We start from the raw sequence: 10,169 nt of genomic DNA, 5'->3' as shown, positions 1-10,169 counted from the left end.
TTGGTGGCGAACCTCTTTGACCTCTTCAGGTAAGTGTCTAAATAGGTTCTAGCTAACTGCTGGTTCTAACAATGACTCTATCCAGCAAAGCTTGGGCCAAGTGATTAGGATGGGCCAGCTCTGGGTGAAGCTAATTCATGGCTCATTTGCAAATGAGGACTTCCTAATAAAATAATTAGTCAGATCCTCAGTGAATTAGCTGCAGGTTCCCAAAGTCTCCAAGGCCAAAGGCTGTGTAAAGTGCAGAGCAGTAGTAGAGACAAGTAGAGACTCTGTACCCCAGAGTTAGCTTTGAGCCCCCCTCCAGGTGGGGATCCTACCCAGCCTCTCTTGAAAGACCAGGGAAGCTGAGGCTGCTCAGGCAAACATTTTATTGCAGAAGAGCTTCTGATGGGGGAGATAGGAAGGGTCGCCCTCCATGCCCCCCCCAGGAAGAAACCACGGAAGTCTTGCATTAGAAGGTGTCCATGCGAACTCCACAATGAAGCAGGAGGGAGGGAAATGCCAAAATTCATGGTGGCGTGATTGGTGTGTTACCCCCCTCCCCAGGCCAGAGCATCCCACCCTCCATCCCATTCCATGTGACAATGAAAGGTGGGGCAAAGGAAATGGATGCTGCTGGTTCTCAGGGGCGGTCAGGGCCAGGTAAGTAACCAGCCATGCATTGAAGGCCACATCTGATGAGGGGAAGGACACTGACCCAGAGCAGGTTGGGCGTATTCTCCTGGGTCTTTGGGTCTTTGGGGGCCTCCCTTGAAGCAGCTTCGTCCAGGTGTCCGAGAAGGTGGCCTCTTTGGAGGTGAGCAGCAGAGCTGCAGGCCTTGCGCTCAGGGAAGGCACCCGGGTGGCCTCTTTGCCCCATACAAATCTGAGGAACTGCAGCACCCCAATGGGACTAATTGGCCCCTCTCCTTCCAGTGGAAGCAGCCTAATTTGGATCCCACTGGCCAAAGAATTTCTGCTGCTGGGCTCCAGGAGAAGAGCCTTTTCTGCTGTTCCCCCCCAAGAATATTCTACCATCAGAGGTGAGATTCCACCCCCCCCCAAACACACACAAACACAATCCTGGCCTTCTGGAAGAGCCTGAAAATGTGGTTCAACCACTCAGCCTGAGGGGCTGACAGGGTAGGGTATCTTGAAGGTGTCTCATTGGGTAGAGAAAATCTTACCCCCAAGTTGTCCATCATCTTGGTTCTTAACGTTTAATCTCTTTATTCTAGTTTCGATTATTTTTAGAATTTTGACTTTTATTTCATTGTACGTCATCCACAGTTTCTGTATTAGTGAAACGGGTGACATAAAAAGTTATTAAAATTAAATGAGCTCTCAATTCTGGGGGTATTTTTTGGCATGTTAAGGTGGAGCTTTTTGTCTCTGGACCTTTAAGCCAAAATGCCAGGTTACTTTTTCTTGTTCCTCTAACTGCTCCACTTGCAAAATTCTTGATTGCAAATCCAGTTGTTATAAGTGAACAGTTTGTGGTCAACCTCTTTGGCTTCTTCAGGTAAGTGTTGAAATAGGTTCTAGCTAAGTGCTGGTTCTAAGGATGACTCTGTCAAGCAAAGCTTGGGCCAAGTGATTAGGATGGACGAGGTCTGGGTGAAGCTAATTCACGGCTCATTTGCAAAAACCCTTTCATAATTTCCTAATAAATTAATAGGCCAGATCCTGAGTGGATTGGCTGCAGGTTCCCAAAGTTTTCAAGGGCAAAGGCTGAGTAAAGTGCAGAACAGTAGTAGAGCAGTAGTAGAGACAAAGCTAACTCTTTACCCCAGAGCCCATACTCCAGATGGGGGTCCTACCCAGCTTTTCCTGGAAACCTGCAGACTGGCACCCAGGGAGCTTCTGAAAGACCAGGGAGAAATACAATAAAGAGAAAATATATTTAATTATTCATATAATTACGGCAGCCAGGATTGTGTTTGCACAAAATTGGAAAGGACTGAAAGCCCCCCCAGAGGGAGAGGTGATTGGGAAAATACTGGAATGTGCAGAAATGAATAGACTAACAATGACGATTAAAGATAAGACAGAGTCAGACTACTATGAAATTTGGGAAACTTTTTATGATTGGCTGAAAAGAGAATACGGTTAAAAGATAGTTAACATCAATTTAGATGGAAGAAGAAGGAGCAGATAAGGAGGGAGACCCAGGCGACATAGTATTGAATAATTGGAGGTTGTATACATATTTATAGACGTATATACTGAGAAGGTTAGATAAATAGAAGTATTAATGTAAGAGAAAATTAATTGTATTGTATATAATACAGATTGGGAAACATGGAGAGAGGAGTTGCTCAGACATTACCCCAGAATTGTATCTGAAGAGGGATGAGAAGGAAGAAAGGAGAGGAGAGAGAAAAGAGTAAAGGAGGGGAGAAGGAAGTAGGAAGGTTGGAGGAGAGAGTGGTGAAAGAGGAGAGGAGAGGAAGAAGAGGGAAGTAGGGAAGAAAGAGAAGGAAGGGAGAAAGAAGGTAGAGAAGAAGGAGTGGGGATGCAGTGAAAGGGGAAATGGGCGAGCAACACCAAAAGTCATGTGTATGTATTTATTTCATTAAAAAGAATGTATGTTAATATCTGATAAATATCACGGTATATGTATGGGGGAGAGTTTGGAAAAATAAAAAATAAATTAAAAAAAAGAAGAGGAGATGATCAGCTAGTACCCCTAAACTGCATCCGAGGTGGTAGAAAAGAAGGTGATGGGGTGTGTAGGATAGTTGGAAAGGAGGAAAGAGGAGAGGTGGTTGTTAAGAGGGGGAGGAAGGGAGAGGGAAGTAGGTAGGAAGGTTGAGGGAGTGTGGATGCAGGGGGGGGGACTGCGGATTATTTCTGAATACCTACTGAGTAGGCTTTTTATGTGTTTGTTTTTCTAATGGAATGCACCATATTTGTATTGTTTATGTTTATTTGAAAAAAATTAATAAAAAAATTGTAAAAAAAATAATATGAAAGACCAAGGAGACCGAGGCTGCTCAGGCAAGCATTTTATTGGAGAAGAGCATCTGATGGGAGAGGTTGGAAGGGTCACCCCCTCATTTCCCCCCCAAGGCAGAAACCAGGGAAGCCTTGCTCTCTTCACCACCACTCTGGGTGGTTGAAGGTGCTCCTTTCAACCCTACAGTGAAACAGGAGGGAGGGAAATGTCAACATTCATGGTGGCATGATTGATGTCTCCCCCCCCAGGCTGAGCATCCCATCCCCCCACCCCATTCCCTCCTCCCATCCCCGCAGGTGAGAATGAAAAGGGAGGGCAAAGGAAATGGAGGCTTCTGGTTCTCAGGGGCGGCCAGGGCCGGGGAATGACAAGACCCAAAGCAGGCTGGGCGAATTCTCCAAGGTCTTTGGGGGCTTCCCGTCAAGCAGCTCCGTCCAGGTGGCTGCAAAAATGGCCTCTTTGGAGGGGAGCAGCAGAGCTGCAGGCCTTACGCTCGCTCAGGGAAGGCACCCAGGTGGCCTCTTTGCCCCCTACAAATATGGGGCTGTACTGGGCTACTGCTCTCCGATTTGAGTAGAGCAATTAATGCCAACTCTCCAAGTGTTGCCAGCTGTGGGCAACCCAGACTGTGGTGCCACCCAAACCACACTTGTCAGTGAGAAGGACCTGGGGAAGCTGCTCAAAAGCTTTGCTGCCTTCCTTTGTGGGGGAAGTGGCAGAAACAGAGTCTTCTAGACTCAAAATGCCAGCCTCTCCCGCAGGAGCTGCCCAGAGAGAGGCAAACCATTGGGGCGCCCTTTCAAGACCCACTTTGGGGAGTGGAAGAGAGAGAGAAAGAAGAGGTGCCCAGGGCCCTTCCAGTTAGGGGGCGCAGCAGTTCAGCCCCTTCGTTTCCTTACCGGGTCGCCTCCCAATACTTTTCTGGGATTTCCAACGAGCTACGCCGCACCCAGGTTGTCCTCAGCTGTTCCTTTCCGTTCTCGTCCACCAGACATTGGCCCACATAGAGGGCGATGGGTCCTGTCAGATCAAAGTTGTTGTACCAATTGGGGGGGGATATAGTTTGCATGAAGACCCCCCCCCTTTCACCTATGCTACCTTTAGATTGTGAATGTTTTATAGGCTCCAAAATATTTGGGCATCTCCATCTGATGGTTGGGGGGGAAGGAGGGAGGACATTCAGTGAAAGAATCTGCAAGAGGCAGATCTCAGGAAGGGGAGATCCACTTAATTCCTTCTTCCCGTTCTATTTGCTTCCACAAGAAAGACTGAGTGGCTCTACCATGGAAGTTCCCTCTGAAGGTGAAGGCAAAGATGGGCTGGCGCCCCTCGTGCTGGATGCCCTGCAGCGGGGGTGGAATGGTGCATCTGGGTCTATTATATGGTATTATGTAGAAGAGGCCGCTGAACAGCCCCGTGTCAGTGACGCTGAAGATCTCCATTCTGAGGCCACGGTCATCCTTCCAGGTGCCGGTCAGGGAGCACTAAAAAAAAGCGGGAGAGGGGGGAAAAGCGTGTCAGGGTGATAGCCAAGCCCAGCTGTCCAACAGGTAGAGACTCCCCATTCTCTCCGGGGGATCTGAAAACACCCGCTGCTCACACGTGCCCCATCCCCGGGCTGCCCACGCCGCGTCGGGCTGAGAATGGCGGCCATCCTAAAGTCCGTCGGTCGAGGCGCCTGCCAGACCGCGTCGGGGACGACACCCCGCGGGTGGATCGCTCTGCCATCTGCGCAGCGAGCGAGAGAACCAGCCCCGCCGGCAGGCTGCCGAAGCCGCGGCCGAGCACGGAGGAGGACACGCTCGGCCGACTGTCCGTCGGAGACCGAGGGCCTCTTAGCGCGACGGAATCGGGTGCGATCAACCCCGAGGAAGCGGCACCCTCTGCGCAGCGCGCCGGCTCCCGCCAGCTGCTCCTGCCGCCCACCCGAGCAGAGGCTGGTGTGTGTGTGTGTGTGGGCTTTCCACACGGGAGGCTGGGACCCTCCGCCTCCCACCCCGCATCTGACCTGGTCGGCTGACTCCGAGTTTTGGGGTTCGGTAAAGGTTCCGGAGCAACCGAGCAGGAAAGCGAGGAGCCCCAGAGCTGCCAGGCCAATCGCCATGGTGGTCTCCAGGAATCTAGACGTGCCAGCCCCAGGCGGGACGCCCCTTATAAAGCCCCTCTCGCACCCGCTCTCCCCCCCTTTCAGCTGCCGCCTCCCTCCACCACCCCCAGCGGCTGGGAGGGGCAGGATCCCCGTCCGTGGGGCGGACGCCTCTGCGAAATCGTTGGTCCTGCTGCGAGCGCTGAGCAGCACTTGGGCAGCAAGAGGGGTGGGGGAGAACTTCTCGGGAACCCCACCGCCTCTGACCCAACACGGGCATTCTTACTCACCTCCTCCTCCTGCTGCTCCTCAAGTACCTTGCTCAATAGTAGTAACTGTGAGAGGACCTCGGAGTCCTAGTGGACAATCATCTAAATATGAGCCAGCCCTGTGCTGCAGCTGCCCAAAAAGGCCAACACAGTGCTAGGCTGCATTAACAGAGGGATAGAATCAAGATCACGTGAAGTATTAAGACCACTTTACAATGCCTTGGTAAGATCACACTTGGAATACTGCATACATATTGGTCATCATGATGTAAAAAAGATGCTGAGACCCTAGAAAGAGTACAGAGAAGAGCAACAAAGATGATTAGGGGACTGGAGGCTAAAACATATAAGGAACGGTTGCTGGAATTGGGTATGTCTAGTTTAACAAAGAGAAGGATGAAGGGGGGACATGATAGCTGGGTTCCAATATCTCAGGGGCTGCCACAAAGAAGAGGGTGTCAAGCTATTTTCCAAGGCACCTGAAGGCAGGACAAGAAGCAACGCATGGAAACTAATCAAGGAGAGAAGCAACCTAGAACTAAGGAGAAACTTCCTGACAAATTCTGCAATTCAAACAAAATCATAGGTTAAGGGTCGCCCCTTGGTTTGTTAGGGTGTTTCTCATAGAATTTATTAATGAGCCTGTCGGCTTTTACATCACTAGATTTTACCCACGTGGCTTCAGTCAAAGGGTATCCTTTCCTCTGCACTAAGTACTGTAACTTTCCCTTAAAAAGTGTAGAATCAAGAATAGGCTTCCATTCATAATGAGTCTGTCCAGCTGGCTACCAGGAGAGGCCCAGGTGCCTTCTTAGGGGGAGGTCCTAAGGTGGAGCCCCGAGACAGGCTCAGCACTTAGCTAGAAACTATTTCCACACTTACCTGAAGAAGCCAAAGAGGTTGGCCACAAACGGTTCAGTTATAATAACTGGATTTGCAATCAGGAATTTTGCAAGTGGGGCAGTTAGAGGAACAAGAAAAAGTAAGGAGGCATTTTGCTTAAAGGTCCAGAGGCAAAAAGCTGCACCTTAGCATGTCAAAATACAGCCCCAGAATTTAGAGCTTATTTTATTTTGATATGTTTTTATGCCACCCATCTCACTAATACAGCAACTCTGGTTGGCTTACCCAGGTGATGGACATTCTGGGACTAAGAATCTTGTCTACCCCATGAGACACCCCTAGGCTACCCTACCCTGTCAGGACCCCAGGCTGAGCAACTGAGCCAGGTTTTCAGGCTCTGCCAGAAGCCCAGGATTGTGTTCTTGTGTGTCTGGAGGGGGGGGGGAAATCTCACCTCCGATGGTAGAATATTCCTGGGGGGGGGGGGAACAGCAGAAAAGGCTCTTCTCCTGGAGCCCAGCGGCAAAAATTCTTTGGCCAATGGGATCCAAATTAGGCTGCTTCCACTGGAAGGAGAGGGGCCAGCTAGTCCCATTGGGGAGAGGCAGTTCTGCACATACCCCAGCTGCACTTTTCTTCAGCACATCAGAAACAATGATGAAATATAAGGAAATTCTGATGTATTTAGGACTTACATTACTTTTATTACAAATCGCCTCTGACCCAACACGGGCATTCTTACTCACCTCCTCCTGCTCCTGCTCCTCCTCCTCCTCCTCTTCCGCCTCCTCCTCCGCCTCCTCCTCCTCTTCCTCCTCCTCCGCCGCCGCCGTCACCTCCCAGGACTGAGATGACAATGCCGGAGGCAGCGAGGGCGACGGTTCCGTGAGTTCCGTTTCCATGCTGGCTCTGCTGGATGCAAGCAGGAGAGGCGATCGTGCGGGCGGCGTGGCCCGAGCAAGGGTGCGGGGAGGGCTCGGCAGAGGACAAGACGGCTCACGCGTGCCTGGCCAAGGATCCCTGGGCAACCGGGCTCTCCCACGGGGGAGTCGAGGGAACCCCCTCCGTCTGGGGGCTCTACGTCCAGCAGATCGTGCAAAGCCCTCCGGTAGGCTTTCTGCCGCTGGCTTGCGCGCCTTGTGGTGCTAACGCCAAAGCCGCCTTGCCCGAGACGACCGCCGGCCTCTCGATCTGCCGGCCTGCGGGACAATTAGACTCTTTCCCGGCGCCCGAGGTGCTTATTCCTGCCGATGCGGCGAAGAGGGCAGGGCGAATTGGCGGCCGGGAGGGGCGCAGGGGGGACTGGGGCACCCGGGGTGGAAGTTGACCAGGCGTCTTAACACACATACCCCGCAGTACCTTCGTGGGATTCCCGTCGGGCAGAAGAGCAGCGGCGGCCTGGAGGCCTGGATTCAACAGAAGCCTCGTTTTATGGGCATAGCAGCCGCCAGCTGCGTTCCGGCGTTACTGCTCCGCTTCTCCCGCCTCTCTTCCGGCTGCCGGAACCCGGGGTCACCGCCTGGCCCCTTCCGAATTCAGACGGCACCCACAGGAATGAGGAGGCTCGCGAGGACCAGCCCTGCCCCGCGCCCCACAGCAGCTCTGTGAAGCTTTGGGGAAAGGAGGGCAGCCTGGGGAGGGCAGCAGAGACCGCCCTGAGAAGGTCCAGAGGGAGCTCCGAGGTGCTGAACTCGGCCTGGGATTCTCCGTTAGGTCCAGGATAGCATTTCCTCTTGCAATTATCCGGATGCCCGGATAATTGCCCCCCCCCCCCCCCAATCACTCTTGCAAGCCTCTCTGGTAGCCTCTCTGCTCATCTGATGCAGAAAGACCTGGCCTGTATCTTCTGCCTGCCCAGAGGGTCCATAGTAACCTCCTTCGGCAGGATCCTGTATGGCTTTTCTATACTAGAGGTCCCCAATCTTTTGGGCACCAGGGACTGGTTCTGTGGAGAGAGTTTTTTCTGTGGACAGGAGGGGGCGTGGTTCTGTGTGCTGCCTGCATCTCATGGATGCGGCTTTACTTTTTTGTGCTGACCGGTTCCTGGCATGCCACAGCCCGGTACCTGTACACAGACGGGGGAGGCGGGGTTAGGGACCCCTGTTCTATACTAACTGAAATCCTGCATTAATGCCTTTGATTCCCTGTTTCTACACATACGTTGGACTTTGCATTTATCCCTGTTGAAATTAATCATCCTGATTTTTGCCCATTATTCCAGCTTTTAAAGATCTTTTGAAATCTTCATTCTGCCCTCTGTAGTATTTTACAACTCGCATTTCGTATCTTGTCCAAAACCAATTACAATGTTTTCTAACTCCTAAACTAACTTAATTATAAATATGTCAAACAGCACAAGGCCTAAAATGGAGCCCTGCAATTCCTCACTTCCTTTAAAATCAGATCTGCATCCTTTAAAAAGCCCTTGTTGGGTTTGAGCTCTCCACAGGCTCTATCCATTTAATGGTAGTGTAGGACAGCCACAGGTAGCCTTTTTCTTCACCAGGATTTCATTGATATTTGTCAAATGTTTTGCTGAAGTCAATGTTCATTATGTCCACTGCATTCCAATAATCAACTAAAACAGTGTGTCAAAAAATATCAGGTTGATTAGGGGTCATCCAAAACCCTTGATGCTCCTGCTAAGCACTAAAATATGATGGATCTGAGATGGCCCCAGGAGCTCCTTTGAGACTCCTGACATCCTGCCTTGGAGACTTCAACTCACCCATGCTCTCTCTGTCTCCATCTCCATCTCCATCTCTGTTTCTCTCTGTCGATTCTGCCCAGCTCCATTTGGAGTCTTGGGGGAGAAGACCCAGGGAAGCATCAGCTCTGCTCTTTGCCTCTTTCTTGTTCGTCTCCAACCAGGTCCTCCTGGCAGCAGATCCACTCCTTCCTTTCCCTTCCTTGGACCACTGACCCAGCGAACCCCCCCTCTTTTCCTTTGCTTTTATCTTCTCTTATGAGCATCTGTTCCAGTTTTGCCTCAGTTTACCTATTTGCTGGAGCCCTTCCATGGCGACATAGTGGGCTACAAGAGGAAACAGGAGGAAGAGCCTCAACACAGATGACAATCTCTGAAAAAAAAACTGTGTCCAAGGGAGAAATGAAATTTGAGGAAGAGTCTCAGACCTAAGGACTTTCTTCCTTTTCAGAAAGATGAAGAGAGGGAAGCGGATTGAATTTATTAATGAGTCTGTGTCGGGGTTCCATCTTACGGCCTCCCCCTAAGAAGGCACCTGGGCCTCTCCTGGTAGCCAGCTGGACAGACTCATTGTGAAGTGAAGCCTATTGTTGATTCTAGACTTTTTAAGGGAAAGTTACAGTACTTAGTGCAGAGGAAAGGATACCCTTTGATTAAAGCCACATGGGTAAAATCTAGTGATGTAAAAGCCGACAGGCTCATTAATAAATTCTATGAAAAACACACTAACAAACCAAGGGGCGACCCCTAACCTATGATTTTGTTTGAATTGAAGGATTTGTCTTTTTTAAGGGGGGGGCGGATGACAAGGCTGCTAACAATGGATGTTCCCGCTCTGACAACTGATGAAAATGCAGCCATTTTCCCTATTCCTTTAATAGGCTTTTTCTTACCATTAGAAATCAGGTGCAGCAGGGGTGGTGGATTGGGATGTAAGCAAAGCTAGCCATAATAATAAAGCTGCTGTGGGAACACAAGGACAAGCTGACAATGTTTTGGCGAGCTGAGGAGCTGAGGAGAAAGCCTGGACTTTAAGCTAATTGGGGAATGTGATTTATGACAGTTTATTGGGGGTGAGAATTGTACTTTGTTACTTTGTATCAGGGTGAAGGGAATTTAGTTTTGGGGTTAACTATGTAGTACTGATACTTTGTTTCCTGAATAAAATGTTCCTTAAGGAAGAACTTTGCCTCCAAGTTCTTTGGATGGGTTTCATCTATCAGAACCATGAGACTCAGCCTAAGTTTGCTTGATAGAGTCTTCGTTAGAACCAGCAGTTAGCTAGAATCTATTTCGACACTTACCTGAGGAAGCCAAAGAGGT

At 50.4% G+C, this 10,169-nt stretch overlaps 1 protein-coding gene across 1 annotated transcript; it reads right to left on the bottom strand.

Moving 5' to 3' along the window:
• Nucleotides 1-3,836: 3,836 nt before the first annotated feature.
• LOC107298810 (avidin-related protein 1-like) lies at nucleotides 3,837-5,045 on the bottom strand. The gene is made up of 3 exons (XM_015828172.1): nucleotides 4,950-5,045; nucleotides 4,224-4,425; nucleotides 3,837-3,961 (listed from the first exon to the last, which is right to left on the bottom strand). Exons 1-3 carry the CDS (start codon nucleotides 5,043-5,045, stop codon nucleotides 3,837-3,839), a joined length of 423 nt encoding a protein of 140 aa, XP_015683658.1.
• Between the last annotated feature and the right edge of the window lie 5,124 nt (nucleotides 5,046-10,169).

The sequence above is a fragment of the Protobothrops mucrosquamatus genome, unplaced genomic scaffold (assembly GCF_001527695.2).
Source record: "Protobothrops mucrosquamatus isolate PMUCROS unplaced genomic scaffold, P.Mucros_1.0 scaffold4297, whole genome shotgun sequence".
Lineage (NCBI taxonomy): Eukaryota > Metazoa > Chordata > Lepidosauria > Squamata > Viperidae > Protobothrops > Protobothrops mucrosquamatus.
This window is presented reverse-complemented; position numbering and strand designations above follow the sequence as displayed.